General features: G+C 39.8%; 1 protein-coding gene across 2 annotated transcripts; it reads left to right on the top strand.

The window, feature by feature from the left end:
• Window positions 1-6,060: 6,060 nt before the first annotated feature.
• Window positions 6,061-21,106, top strand: MED18 (mediator complex subunit 18). 2 transcript variants are annotated; one of them, XM_004455693.4, is made up of 3 exons: window positions 6,061-6,186; window positions 6,909-7,050; window positions 20,284-21,106. In XM_004455693.4, exons 2-3 carry the CDS (start codon window positions 6,978-6,980, stop codon window positions 20,835-20,837), a joined length of 627 nt encoding a protein of 208 aa, XP_004455750.1. In that variant the 5' UTR covers window positions 6,061-6,186; window positions 6,909-6,977; the 3' UTR covers window positions 20,838-21,106. The 2 variants fall into 2 exon arrangements, with proteins under 2 accessions (XP_004455750.1, XP_004455749.1); XM_004455692.4 differs by having other exon boundaries at window positions 6,110-6,313.
• The last annotated feature ends 223 nt before the right edge of the window (window positions 21,107-21,329 follow it).

Genomic DNA, 21,329 nt, shown 5'->3' with positions numbered 1-21,329 from the left:
ACAACAAGTGCAAACAACAAGGGGATAGGGAGAAAGAAAGAAAGAAGAAGTTTGTAGCTGAGTCTAGATGTTAACCCATGTTTAATAGAGTTCAAATTCTACAATAACATGTGACGTATCAGTGAATCCTTATAATAATCTTAGAAATACTGATATTATCCCATTTGAGATTAAGGCAAGTAACTTGTCCAAAGTTATAGACTAGACCGTGATAGAATTTGAACCCAAGCAGCCTGCTTCCAGGACCCATCTTCAGTTCTGAGCAGTGTGTTAACTCATGCCTTTCTGCTTTTCCCCACAGTCTCCTCAGGCTTCTTTATTCCCTCTGGGCTATTCACAGAATCTTGTTCAGAAAATGTTTGACTTGATGATGTCATTGATGGTATATGACTCTCTGAGTCAAGGAAGGGGTTAATGGCATGGGATCTTCAGAAACCCGTTTGTTTTTGGTTTATTTTTTTGAGGCGCTTCATACATGGTAAGCCAGCATTCAACCACAAAGCCACATCGGCAACCCGGGTTGGTTTTTTTCATTGTTTGCCTTTTGTTGTTTGTTTTTGTTTTTAGGAGGCACGGGGGACTGAACCCATGTTGGAGGCAGGTGCTCAATCACTTGAGCCACATCTGCTCCCAGAAACAAACTCTTTTACTTCCAAAGATACCACACGGTAGACTGGCAATTCTGGCAGCCATAAGACTGAGAGACCACCGCTCGCTTCAGAGGGGTGGTGTGAGGACTAAACTGCAATTCAAGGGAAGTGATTACCCCTGAGCCTGGTACCCAGTGAGCACTCACTAAAGGGGAGCTGCTAAAGGGCCTCCATCCAGAAAATTCAAGACCCAGTGGGTTAATTATACTCAGGCAGAAAACAACACTGACTTCCCCAGACAGACCTGGCTGGGGAGAAACCCAAACAGACGGTTATAGTGCAGCTAAAGCAAAACTAATCTTTAATCTTTTATGGATATGTGTAATGCATTAACTATTACTGCCTGTCCCCTTGAGGCACCTCAACACCTGGGCAGCCAGAGGCTGGGGTTGAGTTGGCTGGACTAAGTATAAAGGAGCAAGTAAATAGGCCAATTACCCTTCTGTAACAGACTTTCTAGGTCTCTGCCTTGAGATTAAGAGGATTAAATGGCTGGTGCTGCCTGTCATATGGGGGCTGGTATAGAATGGTAAACTCTTGAGTCAGCAGCCTAGAATACTAGGCACAAAATGACCTGGCATGTTTGACCTATCTCTCAGCAAACCAAACTCCTTGTGTGCAAGAATTGTATGGTTTATTATTTGTCACTGGATGTTTGCTGTTGGTAGTTACTATTAATAATTATGCTATAGTCATCACAATAGGAAAAAAAAGATGTGGAATTACTAAGGCTAGGTATCTCTATGAATTATGAAATCAAAACGTTCAAAAACCGTATTTTCTCAACTCTAAGATGCATTTCTGTCCATGTTTATCAGGCTTTGTCTTTTAATACATGTATACATGTTTATGGAGGTGTTTTTCTCTCACCTGACACTCTGTTATTAAATAAATGCTGTGGCTTAGAGTGGATAGTGTGGATAGTGTCAATAAAACAGAATAGTTTCTCTTCCCACTTCTGTCAAGAATTCTTTCTACCATAGTCTGCGCTACAATATTTACACTGGAAGGGGACCAATTCCTGTGCAACCCATTCCATTATTGGACACCATAATTGTGATCAGTTGTTTCTTATCTGAAGCTGAAATCTGTCTCCCTAAAATTTCCATCCAGAAATTCTATTTCTGTCTTCTGGAACTACACAAAATAAGTCAGATCTTTCTCAGAAAGCAGAGTGGCTTAGAACAGTGAGCAAAGGCTCTGGAGGCAGACAGATCTGGGTTTTAATCCTGGCTCTGCCACTTATTACCAAGTTACTTTTTTGAACCTGCTTCCTCATCTGCTAAGCTGGTTAAAGTATGTCTCTTGTGGTGATATTAAATGAAATATAGAAAATGTCGGCTCCTGATGCTCAATAAATGAAAGATACCACTCTCTTCTTCCTCACAGGAAGAGGTCACTGGCTTTGTCATATTTTTATATATTTGAAGGCAGATGTTATGTACCACTCTCCCCAAGTCTTTTCCAAGTTAAACACCCTCAGATTCTCAACCATTCTCCTAATAATAACTCTGGGTTGTTGCATACCTAATGTCAGGCATGGGTGAAGGTTAAATAATTTCCTTAGAGCTACTTAAGCAGCAGCAGGATTCAAACCCAGGTTTGCCGGGATTTAAAGCCACACCTTCAAATCTAGATCCTACAGCAGTCCTGACCAGGATAAATAGAATGAAGTCACATATGTGATTTTGGATGTTCTGATAGCCATATACTAAAAATGAAAAGAAACAGTGAAAATAAAAATTTTATTTGAACTAAAATATACCAAACAGTCTCATTTCAACATGTAATCAGTATGAAAAATTATTAATGAGATATTTCACATACTTTATTTTTTTTCATGAATCCAGTGTGTTTATTTTACACTTAGAGCACATCTCAATTTAGATAGCAACATTTAATCACTTGGTGTGGCTAGTGGCTACTGTATTGGAGAGGTCAAACCTAGAGGAAAGGTGGAGTATCCCAGCCTGGAACTTCGATTCTCCCCTTGTATCCGGTCCTGATAAATGTATGAGCTGAGAAAAGGCACATAATAACCCCTCTGTTAATTTCTGCCACTTACCCATCATCTGCTCAGTATATACAAGATTTATCACGTGCTGACACTGTGCCAAACATCAATCCAGAAGCTGGGGATACAGCAGTTAATAAAACAAAGTCCCTCCTTCTTGAGGCTTATCATTTCAATGGAGGGAGAAAGGCAATAACCAAATAAATCAGTAAATAGGTAGTCTGTCACCTGGACAAATGTGCTCTGAAGAAGAATATGGTAGACTATGGGGGGAAAGCAGATAGTAGAGTGCAACTTTAAATAGGTGGTCAAAGAAAGCCTCTCTAATGAAGGGAGATTTGAGCGGTTGTAGACCCTACAATTCAGTGAGGAAGGAGAATTCCAGGCAGACTATAAGTAACAAATGTAAAGAACTTGAGACAAAGGCATTAATTAGGCTCAATGGAAGAAGCTGAATGGAAGGAGTGGGGGTGGGGGTGGGGGTGGAAATGGGGATGGTCAGAAATATGGTCAAAAAGTTAACAGGAGTTGGGAGCAGATCAGGTAGGCATAAATACTTTGGCTTTTAGTGTGAGTGGAGGAACAAATTGATCTGATGAGGATGCTGGAGATAATTAGGTTGAAAAGCAAGGATTATACCTTTTCTACAGTACTAAACATTTAGGAAACAGACAATAAATGTCAGCCCATTCCTAGGGAAAGTTAGTTTTCAACATTAAGACAAAAAGACTGAGAGCCTAACATTGAGAAGAATATCTTAATTTCCATTAGGCCAATCTAAAAAGCTGATGAAACAAATATGCAGGTGTATTTGTATATTGCAATCCGTGTTGATGGTCTACTTCCTGATGAAGATGGGTCAAGAATTGGTTCTACTCCTCTGAGCCCAGTCTATTGATTTACTAGGAAACATTGAAGTATGGCCTTTACTCCTCCTTTGCTACCACTAATTGGAATGATTGGGAAAATTCACTGTGGGGAAAGAGCACATGAATTCAGAAGGCAGCATGGTGAACAGACAGGCTTGATGTCAGAGACCTGAATTTAGATCTGAGTTCTGTGATTTACTGATGGTGTGCCTTTGGGCAAATCACTTTACCTCTCTGAACCTCTTTTCCCTACTCTGTAAAGTGGAGATGGTAATATCTACCTTTTAGTAGTATTTGGCAAATTTAATCACATATAGTCTAAAGTGGCTAGTGTGTAGCAGCAGCACAATAATTGTTAGCTATTGTGATATGTTCAACATAATTTTTGAGCACAAATATAAAGAAATACAGGGTTCTTCCCCTCATGTTTATAATCTATACAGGGAGATGAGACATGGACAAAATATATTCAGTAAGATAGAATGTGTTTGCTCAAATGACAGATATATAATAGCTATCATTTATTGAATGCTTACAATAAGCCAGCACTGTGAAAAATGCTTTATAACAATTACCTCCTTTTATTTTTGTAACCTCCCTCATAGATAGTACTATTATTATCTCCAATTTATCAAAAAAGGATTGAGGCTCAGAGAGGGGAAGGGAGTTGCCTAAGCTTGCACAGCCGGAGAGGAACACCATTCTAAGCAACAGGCCTCCCATCCTTACCAAAGAAACCCATCACTATAACTCATAGGCCTTGACCTGGTTTTACCATATTGTTCACCCATTTCATATCCATCCTTTAAAAAAAAATTACCAAATATCTTCTACTGTGAAATGCCAGCTAAAATTTGGGATAAATATTATGGTACCTCAAAGGACCTGTAATTCACTGGTCTTTGCATTTTGAAGTTAGTGTCTGAATAGTAAAAGAGAGGCCCAATATTTTTACGTCCTCCTCCAGTCATTTTGCCACTGAGAGTTTGTCACTCAGCCCCATCTTGTGATTCACTATCATATCCTAAGCCCTGAGGTATATATGCAGCTCTAGTAACTGCAAGGCTCAGTCCTTGGCCATCTTCTCTTCCTATTCTACACACTCTTCCTAGGTGATCTCATTCATTCTCATACTTTCAGCCTATCTATAAGGCTATGATTGTGAAATCTCTACCTCTAAACCAGTTCTTTCTCCCCTGAACCCTAGCTGGGCATTGCTACCTGAGTGTTTCATAGACAACTCATACTCAATGTGTGTACATATGAACTCATCTTTCCTGGCCCAGTCACATCTCTGTGTTTCCTAGCTCAGAGAAAAGAATTGCCATGGCCACCCATGGTAGAAACCTAGACATTTGTGATTCCGTCCTCTCTGCCTTTATCTCTGATTAGGCACCCAATCATTCCACCTCTTAAATTAAAAAAAAAAAAAAAAAAAAAAAAATCTGTTTTCTTAGAGTTCTCTCTCAGTTGGAGGTGATCCATAGTTTCCAAATGGTCTCCTTTCCCCAGGCTTCCCTTTTCCAAGATTTTCTCCACATTGCAGTCAGAGTAAGCTTTTTAAAGTTCACATCTGTTTCTTAGCCTGGCTTGCAAAGTCCCTTCTCCAGACTCTTTTCTTACTCCTTCTAACCTCAGGTTCTTCTATATCCCAGTTCTACTTAACTTGATGACACTTTGTACATACTGTTCCCATAGCCTGCAATTCCCTTTCTTCCATTCTTTATCTGGCTAACTCCTATTAAAGCCTCAAGGTCTTCCAGAATTAATTACTTCTTTCAGGAAACCTCCTCTGATGTCCCCAGAATGGGTTAAATGCCTTGCTTGCTTCCAAAGTCACTGAGATACTTTATATTTCATTACCCCATTGTATCAAGTCATATGGTACTGTCTCCTTAGTATAATTCTGATTCCCACAACTTGACTAAATTCTTTGGAGATAGAGTCAAGTGAACAGCCACCAGAATGTCTAGAATACGGATTTTCAATTAAAAAAAAAGAAAGAAAGGGAGGTAGTTGTAGGTTGGAGCAGGAACTGTAGCTAGAAGTGGAACTATAACTAGAGATAACTACACAGTTCTGTTCACAGTAAAGTTAACAAATATTAAGTGTATTATTGGACTCCCTAATTGAGAGAAACATAAGAGTTTTCAGTGATGAATAACGCTTGTGTCTTCCTTTTCATCCTCAGGTACCCAACAAAAAGAGGTCTTTATTTTATAACATTTTCCCCTTCTATCTTTCCTTGGCAGCCCCCCGCCCTAGGCTCTCTTTTCTTCCTTGGGAATCACTGCTGAGTCCAAAGTTTACGCATAATCTCTTTCTTCAGTCCTATCAGTCCAATGAGATTTAGCAATGAAAACTTCTCCAGGTCATCGAACTAGGGAAAAAAAAGTTTCCTAATGGACGATTTATGCCGTTCTTGGCCGTGGGGAATTTCCAGAAAATCGTCGCCATTTCCGGATAGCAGCACCAGAACTTGCGCCTGCTCTTCCGCTTGCCGAGCATTAAAGAGCGCCTTTCGGGCCCTCTCGGCTCCCGTACGTCATGGGGATTAGGCGTCAGGTTTGTGCGACTTCTGCCGGCCTACCGGAAAGGGAAGGAAGAAGGCGTACAGTGGTCGAGTTCGCTGTACTGGGTTTGCGCGTCTCCGGTAACTTGAGGGCTAGGGGCTTCTTGGCGCTATGCTTAAAAGGCTCCGAGGTTAAAGGTTCGCGGATGTATATAATTCGCAACTTTGAGGGAAGAGCTCAGAGGGCCAGTGGAGTTGTGTTACTAGTGTAAGTGGCACGTGTTCTGAAAGCCGATTTAGGAGTACCTAAACCATCATCTTAAAAGAACTTCATGCTTCCACCTGACGTACTTTATCAGGAGCCTTCAGTGTTTAGAGAGGCAGAACGCCTGGGTTTTAGTCTGGTCCGGGCCTTTCCACTGACTTGCTGTGTATCCTTGAGTCGTTTCCCGAGTTAATATCTTATTGTGTAAAATGAAGGGTAGACACGGTCCCTTAAATCACCTTCTAGTTCTTCTGGGTTTTATGGCACCCCCATTATGTCAGACATAGCCGTGTGGTTTAGATATCATTTGCTCCATTTTTTAAGGAAGACTTTGAGTCCCAGGGTCAGAGGTTACTCAAGATTGTTCAGCTTACTTTTGAAGGATTCAGAACTTGAGACTAGAACATTATGCTGTAACGCCATGACCGGGTCTGTTTTGTATGTTTCTGTATCATCAGTTCCTGGAATAGTTCCTGTCTAATATTGCAGTTACACAAAACATTTTGAATGAGTGAATCTTTTAATATTAAGGCACAAGCAGACCTGGCATCTCTCTACCTTTCTTATGTATGTATAAACAATTCTAACTCTTCTCCAGGTGTGTCTGTTCCTTACCTGATTGGGGTCTTTGAGTCCAGTTCTGTTATCTTCAAGTTAGACAGAAATCATGGAGGCTCCACCAGTCACCATGATGCCTGTCACTGGGGGTACCATTAACATGATGGAGTATCTGCTGCAAGGTAAGTGAACCAGGGAACTTGGGTTACCTGTCTCCCTCTGTTTTATTAAGCTTCTTTGGAGATGGGAGATTTACACAAAGGCAACCTGCGGTTTCTGACACTCGGTAGTAGACAGCTTTTTTTTTTTTTTTGTACCAACACTTTCTTATTAAAAGTTTAAAACAAAATTTAATAAATAAATTACAAAAAAAAAAGACAAAGACAATAAAAAGTTTAAAACACAGAAATTTTGAAAGAATTCTACAGTGAACACCCATGTATTTCCATCTAGGGTCTACAATTTTGTTTTTACTATACTTAGTAAAATATTTACTTTTTATGTGTCTGTCCATCAACCCATCCTATTTTTTATTCATTTCAACGTAAATTGAAGATCTCAGTATACTTTACCCTAAGTATTTGAGCTTGCGTAAAATTAGAGTTCAAAATTTATTTTTTCAGCAAAATTTACATATAATGAAGTGCATAAATCTTCAGTAGACATCCCATGAATTTTAACAAATGCATTCATTTCTGTAACCCAATCCTTTTCAGATATGAACTTCATCAATACCCAGAAACTTCCTTCAAGCTCTTTCCCTGTCTGACTTTATCCTGACCCTTTCCCCACTGCACAACTGCCATTATGATTTTTTTCCCAACTAAAAGTTACCTTTGCCTGTTCTCAGACTTCATATAAATGGAATCATACAGAATGTACTCTCTTGTGTAAGGCTTCTTTCAGTCAGGATGTTTTTGAGATTCATTGTTAGGTGTGTTGTTTTTATTGCTGATTAGTATTCCATTGTATGAATATATCATGCCGTGTTTATTCTATTGAAGGGCTCCTGGCGTGCGTCTAGTTTTGGCTATTATGAAGTAAGCTGCTATGAACATTCTTATACAGATTTTTTTTGTGTGGACATACGTTTTAATTTCTCTTGGGTAAATATCTAGTAGTGGAATTGGTGGATCAAACAATGATTTTTTTTTAATTGAGTTTAAAAATTAAAAAAAAATAAATTGAGTTTAAAAATAATGACGATAATAATAGTTAATGTTTTTGAGCATCCACTCTGTACTAGGTTCTTTAAGTGTTTTACCCACTTCTTATAATAAGCTATAAGAATATACTATTATTAGCTTCATTTTATAGATGAGGAAACAGAAGGAAAGTATTTTGCCCACGTGAGGAAACTTGAGACCCAGAGAAAATACTGAGGTTTAATTTTCACTCCCCAAGTTGCTCCTCCCTTGCCCATCTCAATAAGTAGTACTGTTATTTACCTGCTGCTTAAGCCAAGCATTTATGAATCAATCTCTGATTTTCATTTCATCCCTTCATCCAGTCCATCTCTAAGTTCTATAGATTCTATTTCCAAAATGTATTTAAGTATGACTTTTTTCCATCTACAGTACCACTGCCCTAATTTATCATCTTTCGCCTGGTCTACTTTAATAACCTCCTACTTCTTACATTGCTTCCTCTTTTGCTCCTCTCTTGTCTCTTCTCACATAACAGCCAGTGATCTTTAAAAGAAAAAAAATTCAAATGAAGAAAATAGACTAGTATAATGCACATTGTGTATTCATTTAGATTTGCTAACATGTTGCCATATTTGCTTTACCTGTTTTGGTTTTTTTTTTTTAAGATTTATTTTATTTATTTCTCCCCTTCCCCTCCGGTGTCTGCTCTCTCTGTCCATTTGTTGTGTGTTCTTCTGCATCCGCTTGCATTATCACGTAGTACTGGAAAACTGCATCTCTTTGTTGCATCATCTTACTGCGTCAGCTGTCCGTGTGTGCGTCACTGCCGCTCCTGGGCAGGCTGCGCTTTTCTCATACAGGGCAACTCTCCTTGCAGGGCACACTCCTTGCATGTGGGACACCTCTACGTGGGGGCACCCCTGCGTGGCATGGCACTCCTTGCATGCAGCAGCACTGACCATGGGCCAGCTTACCCACTCGGGTCAGGAGGCCCTCGATCCTCCATGGGGTAGACAGACGCTCTATCAGTTGAGCCAGGTCTGCTTCCGACCTGTTTTCTTTTGCTGACAGTTTTAAATAAAATTTCAGACATAAAATTTTATCCCTAAACACTTCTGTATGCACCTCTAAAAAACAAGGATATTTTCCTTCATGATCCCAATACCATCATTAGTATCTAACAAAATTAACCATAGTTTTTAATATTATCTAATATCTAGTTCATATTCAAAGTTTTTCTCTAGTTGTCCCCAAATGTATTTTATAACTTCTTTTTTTCAAACCAGTATCCAATCAGTTTTCGTGCATTACGTTTGATAATTGTGGGGTTTTTTGTTCTGTGTTGTTCTGTTTTGTTTTGTTTTGAGGTACTGGGGCCAGGGATTGAATGTGGGACCTTGTATACCTCATATGTGGGAAGCCCATGCCCAGCCAATGAGCTACATCGGCCCTCCTGAGTTGGTTTTTTCATTTGTTTGTTGTTTGTTTTTGTTTTTAGGAGGTACTGGGGATCAAACCGGGACCTTGTATGTGGGAAGCATCTTGAGCTACATCTACTCCCTGATAATTATGTTTTTTAAGTTTCTTTTAATCTGGAACAGTCTCTCCCCTGCCCCTGCCTTTTTTTTTTTTTTTTTTTTTTCCCCAAGACCTTGTCTTGTTGAAAAGTCCATACCAGTTTATCTGGAATAACCTTTTTAAAATGTAAATTCAGGGAAGCGACTGTGGCTCAGTTGGGCTGTCATCTACCATATGGAAAGCCCTGGGTTTGTGTCCTGGGGCCTCCTTGTGAAGGCGGGCTCGCCTACATGCTGTGGAGAGCCGCCAGCCCTCAAGCACCGCTGAGAGCCGACTCAGCAAGGTGACGCAACAGAAACAGACAAGTAAAAACACAGAAGAGCGCACAGCAAATGGACACAGAGAGCAGACAATAAGCAAGCCACAAGGGGGGATAAAAAAATGTAAAGTCAATCATGTTTATCATGGAGAATGAAAATGCTAGGAACTGCCTGTTTACCTTAGAATAAAAGGAACCTTTTCCATGGCCTTTAAGGCCAACTTGTTTTGACCCATGCCAAATCCTCATTTCCTTACCAGCCACCTTCTTGTTCAGTACCTTTCGGTTGCACTGATCTCTTTTCATTTACTTAAATTCATCAGACACTTTCCAACATCAGTGCCTTTGTACCTGATGATTCCTCCACCCTGAATACTTTTTCCCAGGTCTTCAAATGACCATCTCGTTTTCATCATTTGATTCTCAGCTCAGTTGTGGCACCCACTTAGAGAAACCTTCTCTGACCACTCTACCCCTCAGAAATGTCTCTTCTTTACTCGTACTAGTTGCTCTCTATACTTTCACTTCTTTTTTTTTTTTTTTAGGAGGTACTGAAGATCGAATCTGGAACCTCGTGTGGGAGGCAGGCACTCAACCATTGAGCTATACCCACTCTCCCTTTTTTGGTTATAACTAATTTTATTCAAATATATTCATAAACCATAAACTCTATCTAAAATGTACAATCAATGGCATTTGGTATAATCACAGAGTTGTGCATTCATCACTTCAGTCAATATTAGAACATTTTCATTACTCTAAAATGAAAAAAGATAAAACAAAAAGCAAAACAAACAAAAAACCCTATCCCTTTATATTTATATTTTGTATAGGTGGAATCAGATAATGTGTAGTACTTTTTGTCTAGTTTCTTTCATTTAGCATGCTTCCTTTTTTTTTTTTTAACCATTGATGGAAGGTTGTTAATATATTACTATACATTACTGTCCATAGTTTGCTTTGGCTGTATTTTTGCCCAAATATCACCCTGATATTAACATCATGTAACATTAATGTACATTTGTTCTGTTTCAGAGAAAAACATTCTTATATATACACTCTTAACCATACTCATTTTTTTTTTTTTAAGATTTATTTATTTATTTAATTTCCACCCCCCCTCCCCTGGTTGTCTTTTTTCTTGGTGTCTATTTGCTGCGTCTTGTTTCTTTGTCCGCTTCTGTTGTCGTCAGCAGCACGGGGAGTGTGGGTGGCGCCATTCCTGGGCAGGCTGCTCTTTCTTTTCACGCTGGGCGGCTTTCCTCACAGGCGCACTCCTTGCGCGTGGGGCTCCCCCACGCGGGGGACACCCTTACGTGGCACGGCACTCCTTGCACGCATCAGCGCTGCGCATGACCAGCTCCACACGGGTCAAGGAGGCCCGGTGTTTGAACCGCGGACCTCCCATATGGTAGACGGACGCCCTAACCACTGGGCCAAAGTCCATTTCCCCATACTCATTTTTGACAAGAAGGTTTGCTATGCTATACAGTCCCAAGTTTTAGCTTTCCTTCTGCTGATATACACAATCTTAGACTTTCCCTTTCAACCACCCATTCCCATATATTAGCGCTGCTAACTACAAACAATACAATGTGTTTTTAACATTTCTCTTCATTTCTAATTCTGCAGAGATTACTCTTTCCATTCTCTATCATCTATTTGCTGGTGATTTATATTCTAGCTATTAACTCCATGAGTTTGCTTATTATATTCAGTTCATAATAGTGAAATCATACAATATTTGTCCTTTTGTGTGTCTGCCTTGCTTCACTTAACCTAATGTCTTCCAGGTTCATTTATGTTGTCATATGCTTCACAACTTCATTTCTTCTTTTTTTTAAAAGATGTATTTTATTTATTCCCTTCCCCCTTGCTGCTTATGCTTGCTCTCTGCTCTCTGTGTCCATACACTGCATGTTCTTCTGTGTCTACATCTCTTGTCGTCTTGCCTTCTCTTTAGGAGGCACTGGAAACTGGTCCTGGGACCTTCTGATGTGGGAGAGAGGCACTCAATCGCCTGAGCCACCTCAGCTCCCTGATTTGTTATATCTCTGATATCTTTCCTCTGTGTCTCTTTTTTATTGTGTCATCTTGTTGTGTCAGCTCTCCGCGCATGCCAGCTCGCCACACAGGTCAGCTCGACTTCATCAGGAGGCCCTGGGAATCGAACCCAGGACCTCCCATATGGTACATGGGAGTCCAATCGCTTGAGGCACATCCCCTTCCTGACTTCATTTCTTCTTATAGCTGCATAATATTCCATCCGTGTATGTGCCACAGTTTATCCATTTGTTGTTGATGGACACCTGGGTTGTTTCCATCTTTTGGCCATTGAAAATAATGTCACTGTGAACATTGTGTGCAGATGTCTGTTCATGTCACTGCTCTCAGTTCTTCTGGGTATGTACCTAGTAGTGGTCTTGCTGGGTCACATGGTAGATCTATATCTAACTTCCTTAGGAACTGCCAAACAGAGTTCCATAGTGACTATATTATTCTGCATTCCATTCCCACCAACAGTGAATAAACGTTCCTGTCTCTCCACACCCACTTCAACACTTATAGTTTTCAGGTTTTTTAATAGTGGCCATTCTAATAGCTGGAAATGTTATCTCATTGTAGCTTTGATTTGTAGTTCCTTAATAGCTAGTGATGTTGAACATTTTTTTACATGTTTTTTTGCCATTTGTATTTCTTCTTTAGAAAAATGTCTGTTCACGTCTTGCCCATTTTTTAATTGGGTTGTTTGTCTTTTTATTGAGTTGTAAGTTGTCTTTTTTTTTGAGTTGTAAGATCTCTTTATATATCAGGGGATTACACCCTTGTCAGATGTGATTTCCAAATATTCTCTTCCATTGAGTAGGCTGCCTTTTTACCCTTTTCACAAAGTCCTTTGAAGTACAAAAGTGTTTTAATTTTGAGGAGGTTCCATTTATCTTATTTCCATTTCCCTTTTATTTCCTTGTGTTTCTGTTCCTTTGTTTACTTATTGGTTTTTTACTACCCCCACTAAACTATAATCTGCAAGGGCAGGACCTCATACTGCCTAGCAGTGCCTGGCACAGCATTCAATAAGTGTATGTTAAATGAAGCAGCACTTTCTAAGCACTTTACATGTTTGAGGAATGAACAAACACATGTCTGACACTTTCTTAAATGCAGAATACAATGGTGTACCATTCCCTTCTCCCAAGCATCTTCTGTCTGTGATTACTGAGACCTGGTCTGTTGCTTTTCCTGCAGTAAAATTCAGTCATTTGAGGGAGCAGGTGTAGCTCAGTTTGTTGAGTGCCTGCTTCCCATGTATGAGGTCCTAAGTTCAATCCCCAGTATATCTTTAAAAAAAAAAAAATTTTTTTTAACTTTTAAAAAAAGAAAAAATTCAGTTATTTGATTATCAGTCTGAATTGCCGTTAAGAACATTAATACACTTATGCTGTTTTATGTACTTTAACAGATTTATTCAGCAATTATTTGAATATAGTCCTAGAATTGAAGTACCAGGGATGGAGGGAGAAAGGGCTAAAGAAATGAATAAATAATTGATTTTTTGAAAGGTGACTAAAAAATTGAGGAGATAAGTGCTAAAGAAAAATAAAACAGGGAAACAGTTAGAGATTGATGGGAGATAATACTGTTTTAGTTAGGGTGGTCAGAAAATACCTCTCTGATAAAGTGATATTTGAACCAAGACCTAAAGAAAATGATGGGGTGTGCCATGCAGATATCTGAGGGAATAACATCTAAGCCTAAGGAATAAGGGAATAGGCTCTAAAGAGGGTGTGTTCTTAGCATTTTCAGGAAATAAAATAAAGATCACTGTTCCTGGAGAGAGTGCTCAAGGGGGAACATGGAAGGATATGATGATGTTGGATAGGCTACAGAGATCACAATATGTAGGGGCTTGTAAATTCAAGCCTGAATTCGCTATAGTAAGGGTTTTGTATATAGTAAGGATTTTGGATTTTTATTCTGAATGACAAAGGAAGCTATTAGAAGGTTTGAAGCAGAAGAGTATTAGCTGCTTCAAATATAGAATTTTATTTTATTTTGAGATAATTTCACATTTACAATACATTTGCAAAATACTACAAGTCCAGTACAGAGAGCTCCAACATAGAGCCACTCACTCAGATACCCTAGATCTACCAGTTTTAACATTTTGATATATCATTCTTTCTATCTGTATCTTTATTTTCTGAACATTTGAGACCAGGTTACACATATCATACTCCTTGGACACATCATATTTCTATATACCTTTCCTATGAATAAGGATATTCACTTATGTAATCATCTTAAGTGCGGTTATCAAATTCAAGAAATTTAACATTGATACAATGCTTATTCTATTTTCCATTTTTTTCTTATGTCCCCATAATGCCTTTTGAGCCTTTTCTCTTCCATTCCCATTCAGTGTCATGTATTGTATTTAATTGTCATTATCTCTTTAGTTTCTCTCTTTTTAATTCTGGAAACGTGTGTAACGTAAATCATCCCAACCCCTCCTAAGCATCGCTTTCACTGGGATTAATCACATTCACAATGTTGCAGTATCCCCACCACCGTCCATTACTAGAACTTTCCGTTCACATCAGACAGAAACTCTTCACTCTTTTTGCATTATTTTTTCATTGCCTCTGCCCACCCTGCCCCCCCTGCCCGCCCAGCCTGTACCCTACTTTCTATCTCTATGCATTTTCATACTTTTTTTTTTTCTATCTGGTTGCATCATCTTTTTGGGTGCATCGCTTTGCCACATGGGGCCTGTACTATTTTCTTTTTTTACCAGGAGGTTCCAGGGATCAAACCCGGGTTCTCCATATAGTAAACAGGAGCCCAATTGCTTGAGCCACAGCCACTTCCCTGCATATTCTCTTGTATTTTCTTTGTGGTTACGATGGGGCTTAAATTTAACATTCCACAGCTTTAACAATCTCTTGTTTGCTTTGATACCACTTAATTTTTTTTTTTTTAAGATTTATTTATTTACTTACTTATTTCCCCCCTTGCGTCTTGTTTTGTTGTCTGTTCTCTGTGTCCATTCGCTGTGCATTTTTCCTGTGTCTGCTTGTCTCCCTTTGTTGCGTCATCTTGCTGCGTAAGTTCTCCGCAGTGCAGGCACAGGCCATCAGCTCCCTGCGGCTTGCGGGCCAGCTTCCCTTCACGAGGAGACCCTGGGACACGAACCCAGGACCTCCCATATGGTAGACGGGAGCCCAACTGATTGAGCCACAGCTGCTTCCCCCACTTAATTTTAATAGCACACAAACTATGTTTCTGTACCCTCTGTTCCCTCACATTTATATAGCTCTCATCACAAATTATATTTTTATTCATTATGGGTCCAAAACCATTGATTTATCATTACATTTTATTTGTTTGCCTTTTAGATCCTGTAGGAATTTAAAAATGGAGTTACAAATTGAAAATATAATAGTACTGGTATTTATATTTATCCTTGTCATTATATGTACCAGAGATCTTTATTTCTTCTTTTGGCTTAAGTCCATTGTCCATTGTCCTTTCCTGTCAACTGCAGAACTCCTTTTACTGTTCTTATAGGGTCTGTATAGAGGTGACAAACTCCTCAGCTTTTGTTAATGTGGGAATGTCTTAATCCTTCCCTCATTTTTGAAAGACAGCTTTACCAGGTAGAGAATTCTAGTTTGGTGATATTTTGCTTTCAGCAAATATATTTTAAATATGTCTTCCCACTGCCTTCTTGCCTCCATGATTTCCTATGAGAAATCGACATTTAATCTTACTGAGAATCCCTTGTATGTGAAATGTTGCTTCTCTCTTGCGGCTTTCAGAATTCGCTCTTTATCTTTGGCATTGACAGTTTGATTATAACAAATAATTGGTGCTGTGTGAGTCTATTTGGAGTTCATTAGCATCTTAGATGTGTACATTCATGTCTTTCATTACATTTGGGAAGTTTTCAACCATTTATTTGAATATTCTCCCTGTGCCTTTCTCTCTTTCTTCTGGGATTCCCACAGTGCTTATATTGGTATGCTTGATGGTGTCCCACAGGTCCTTCATGCTGTTTCCATTCTTCATTTTTTGTACTTTGTCATCCTCACACTGGATGATTTAAATGGTCTTATCTTTTTTTCCTTTTATAATTAAGATTTTACTGATTGTTTTGAAGATCAGACATTGTGAACAGTTTGTACACATTCCTCATATATGTACCAAAAACCTAAAAAGCCATGTAATTGTAATTCTTTTCTAAAGTTATTTCAGTGACTTTCCAGCTTAAAATTTGGAAGCAGGTCTTCCCCAAGAGGATAGCAAGTACCAATATCTTAAATGTCAATAAGTTGTTGCATCATAAGTCCCACTGATTTTCAATTTAATATCATACACACCACATACTCTAGAGTTTCCATTTTCTCACAGCACCTAACAAAGTTATTAGGAAAACTGGATGACCATGATCAAGGATGTTACAGAGTATGCACAGTTCTGATAGGGAGAACCAAGATAAGGAGTGATTTTAAGAAACAGTGCTACCAAATGGAATGCTATCTGGAATGAAAGTAATTTAAAATGTTACAACACATATTCAATGCATAACTGTGGCTCCGAATCACCATTTAGTATGCTTTGTATTGTAGAGTATAAAAACTGCCACCACCACCCCACCCTATGGAGTGTTGACACCCAAGACAGTCATAGCCTTCCATAATTCAGTATCTAACTGTTTTCTGGTTGTACCAAAAAATAACCAGCAAATGATTTCCTCTCTTTTAAAAAGGGCTTTACACTGGAAAAAATGGGATGAGGTGGATTCCAGTCTCCTCCTTTAAAATGTTTCTTCTAGAGCTTAGAAATATAAAAGCAAAGCATTGTATTTAAAAAGTAGTTGATAAAAATATACCTCTGTATTGTATAAGAAGGGAGAAACTGGGCACTGATAAGAAATGGTATATGCTATTAATCTGACTTGGTTTCTTTCTCTTCTGCTTTATCAGAGGCCGGACTCTCCTTATTTTTAGTTTCTCTATTTTCTGCAGGTAAATCTTCTTTAGTTTCTTGGTTACCACTTGACCTTCTTTTCCCTTTGCTCCCCTTTTCCCTTTTGGTTTCACTTTTTTGTATGAAGATTTATCCTTTCCTGCTAGCTTTTTTTACTTTGTTTCCACTTTTGCTGGAGCAGGTTTAGCTGACAACTTTGCTGACCTCTTCTTGGGCTCCTCCTTCCCTGCCTCTTTGGCTGAGCTGACCTTCCTCTTAGGCAACTTGGCAGCAGAGGGGATGCATGCTAGGTTGCAGGTGGCAGTGCACTGAGAACATTTACAAAATTGGGCTGCCAACTGCTGCTGTTTCTCCCATCTGGTCTTATCTTGAAGTTCACTGATTCTTTCTTCTGCCAGCTCCAATCTGGTATTGAACCTGTCTAGGGAATTTTTAATTTCTGGTACTGTGATCTTCAGCTCTGTTTGGTTCTTTTCCATAATTTCCATCTCTTTATTGATATTCTCTTTGTCATTTTCCTGATTTCCTTTAGTTCTTTGTCCATGCTTTCCTTGAGCTTTTTTTTAAAAGTCTTTGTCTGATGCATCCCAGGTCTGGGCCTCCTCGTTGATGATTCCTAATGCTTTAATCTTCTCCTTGGGCCATTGCTTCCTATTTCTTTGTATGTTTTTATACTCTTGTTGAAACCTGGACATTTTGATATTTTAATGTGTTATTGTTGGAATCTAGACTCTGAAGCATTGTTTCTTAAATTTGTATCAGCTAGGGTTTTTTTGTTTTTTGTTTTTTGGACCATAACCTCAAGGTTTTATTGTCATAACAAAAGACAAAGCTTCGAACTGGATTACTTGGCTCTTTATCTTCTTGTCTCCTCCTACTTCAAAGTGTTTGCATCTCTTAATAGCCAGTATCCTCTTAGATCTTCAGTTATGCTCAACCTTGAGCACAGTCTTCTTTATACTTTTAGCCTTCTTCTGGAAAATTGGTTTAGTCTGCCCACCGTAGCCATTCTGCTTCCTGTCATAATGACACTTTCCCTGGGCATACAGAGAGTCATTGCCCTTCTTCTTTTTTTAAAAAAAAAGATTTATTTATTTTTATTTATTTCTCTCCCCTTCCCGCTCCCCCCCAGTTGTCTGCTTTCTGTGTCCATTTGCCGTGTGTTCTTCTGTGACTGCTTCTACTTTATCAGCGACACCAGGAATCTGTGTCTCTTCACTGCGTCATCTTGCTGTGTCAGCTCTCTGTGTGTGCGGCACCATTCTTGGGGAGGCTGCACTTTCTTTTGCACTGGGTGGCTCTCCTTACAGGGCGCACTTCTTACGCGTGGGGCTCCCCTACGTGGGGGACACCCCTGCATGGCACGGCACTCCTTGCACACATCAGCACTGCACATGGGCCAGCTGCACACGGGTCAAGGAGGCCTGGGGTTTGAACCGTGGACCTCCCATGTGGTAGGTGGATGCCCTATCCATTGGGCCAAGTCCGCTTCCCTCATTGCCCTTTTTGAACTGCGTTACTTTGTGGGGTTAGTGTTTGCTGCACCTTTTACAGAAAGTCCAGTGGGTTTTAGGAACACTCACCATGTCTGCGTGAGTGCTATCAGCATGAAAAACTCTAGCTAGTATTATGACAGAGCTTTCTTTAAATGTCAGAAGTGAACAACAACAACAGCAACAACAAAAAGGAATACAAAGAGTTTAGAGAATTGTTCCAGGCTAAAGCACAAGGGCTTCCCTGGTCCTTTGTCTGCCTGTGTCTGGGGAATGCATATTTGGCTTGGGAATCCCCGTGTCCCCGCTTCCCTAGCAAACAGTTTCCTCACAGTCCAGGTCTTGCACTGTATGTCTTATAGCCAGCAGTCCCTTCCCCCGGGCAGCCACTTGACTGCTCTCCTGCAGCATTCTGTAGACTAGCTGTGTGAGCTGCCTTCTACATGCAGGGCAAGTTCTGGTATTGCGTGTCCCTCAGACCACTACAAGACAGATGGGGCCAGACATCCATTTCATGAATGAAGATTACACTGCTCACTCTGGAACCTACACCTGGAACATGCACTGGGAGCCAGTGATGGAATGGGGAAGTGATCAGCCAGGCCATCATGAGATGCTACCACTTTTAAGTGGCCTTTTACTTTTTTTATTGGGTGGCCTTTTTCTTGATTCACTTCTCTCCTTGTTACTGTAATTCTTTCTGGAGTTTTGAGAAAGATGTTTCTGCTAGTTCTTCCTGGTTGTTCAAAGATTTTGTCGGGGAACGGAGCCCTAAAGCTTCTTGCTCCACCCTTTTGATCAGAATGGGGCCTGCCTTATATTTTTAAAGGCTCACTTGGCTGTTGTATGGAGAATAGAAGAAAAAGGCAAGGGTGGAAGCAGGATAGTATAAAGACCATGTGAGAAATGACAGCTATTTGGACTAGATGGAAGTCACTGAGGAAATGAGAAGTGCTTGGATTCTGCATTTGTTTTCTTTTTAATGTGGTTTAGATGTAGGGTGAAGGAGAAAGAAAGGAATCAAAGATGATTCCATGGTTTTTGACTGGGCATCTGGAAGCAGGGGGTTGCCGTTTACTGTGATAGAGATAATTGCAGGAGAAATAAGTTTGTGGAGGAAAAAAAATCTACAATTTGATATTGAACACATTGAGATGGAGATGTCTGTTAGGTAAACAAAGTGGAAAATTGAGTAGGCAGTTGGATATAAGTCTATATAGCTCATGAGAAAAAAATATGAGAGTCCCCAGGGCATAGGTGATACTTCAAGTCATAGATGATATTTAATGACATTAAGTCATCTAGATAGGAAGAGACTGTTGATAGAGAAAAGGAAAAGGAGTAGGTCTTAGAATCCTCCAATGAGTTAGGTGAAGAACCAAGAAAGAGTTGTATCTTAGATACCAAGGAAAGAAAATATTTCAGTGGGTATAAGCCATTACAGCCATATCAAATACTGCCAAGAGGATGAATATGATGAGGACTAAGAATTACTTAACCTATTTCTTTGAAGTAGATCATTCTCTTTTAATTAAATATGTTACTTCAAAGAGAAGCTTTATATTTCTTCTATAAATGGAAAACCTTTCTTTACTAAAAATAGAAGATAATTGCTAAAATAAATAAAACAACAACAAAACAGTATTATTACATTTCATGTAGTTTCTGTTGCCTATTAAAGGCTTTGAACCCAAGGCATGCTGGAGATTAGCAAGTGGTAGAGAGGGCCTAAAGATTTTCTAATACCAAATAAGAAATTGATAAAGGAATAACTTTCTCATAATGTTAATGCAATATCTTGGTGGTTTAATCCCTTAAAATCTCACATACAGCGCTTACACTTTACAAAACAGTGTACTAAACTTATGTGGTTTATCATTTAAGTCTTTAGAATCTTTTGCTAATTCCATGACCCCAAATGCTCAATAGTGCTTTCTTCCTTTTCAGGAAGTGTTTTAGATCACAGCTTAGAAAGCCTTATCCACCGCCTTCGTGGTTTGTGTGACAACATGGAACCTGAGACTTTTGTTGACCATGAGATGGTATTCCTTCTTAAGGGCCAGCAGGCCAGCCCGTTTGTTCTAAGGGCCCGGCGCTCGATGGATCGGGCAGGGGCACCCTGGCACCTGCGCTACCTGGGACAGCCAGAAATGGGAGACAAGAACCGCCATGCCTTGGTGAGAAACTGTGTGGACATCGCCACATCTGAGAACCTCACCGACTTCCTGATGGAAATGGGCTTCCGTATGGACCACGAGTTTGTCGCCAAGGGACACTTGTTCCGTAAGGGCATCATGAAGATTATGGTGTACAAGATTTTCCGCCTCTTGGTGCCAGGGAACACAGATAGCATTGAGGCCTTGTCGCTCTCCTATCTTGTAGAACTAAGTGTTGTTGCACCAGCTGGGCAGGACATGGTCTCAGATGACATGAGGAACTTTGCTGAGCAACTGAAGCCTCTGGTTCACCTGGAGAAAATAGACCCCAAAAGGCTCATGTGACCTAGAGGGGCTGTCCACCACTGGGGCCTGTCCTCACCTCTACAGAAAAAACATTACAGATGTCTGACTTCACCACTGCCAGCCAGACATCCTTTTCTCCAGGAAGGAGGGCAGTGAGAACATAGTTGGTTCACTGTACTGTTTTCCTCATGTGGTGATTCCCTTTCATCACATTCTACCTGCATTAAAGGCTCAAGATTACATTGAGACATATCTAATCCCTCCCATTTAAAGGGGGAAACTGGAATAAATTCACTTTTGGAGAGAAATATCTCTTAACTGTTCTGCAATTTGTGTATAAAGGTTTGAAATGTAGAAGCTGTGAGCTTGTGTGGTGGTAAGTCTGAAGGGGAGTGGGTGTAGCTCATTGGTTGAGCGCCTACTTCCCATGTGCAAGGTCCTGGTTTCAATCACCTGTACCTCTTTGAAAAAAAAAGTCTCTGAAGAGAAAAGTCTGCATAATTCTTCTGATTCTTTACTATAATCCTACTA

The sequence above is a fragment of the Dasypus novemcinctus genome, chromosome 9 (assembly GCF_030445035.2).
Source record: "Dasypus novemcinctus isolate mDasNov1 chromosome 9, mDasNov1.1.hap2, whole genome shotgun sequence".
NCBI classification, from domain to species: domain Eukaryota; kingdom Metazoa; phylum Chordata; class Mammalia; order Cingulata; family Dasypodidae; genus Dasypus; species Dasypus novemcinctus.
This window is presented reverse-complemented; position numbering and strand designations above follow the sequence as displayed.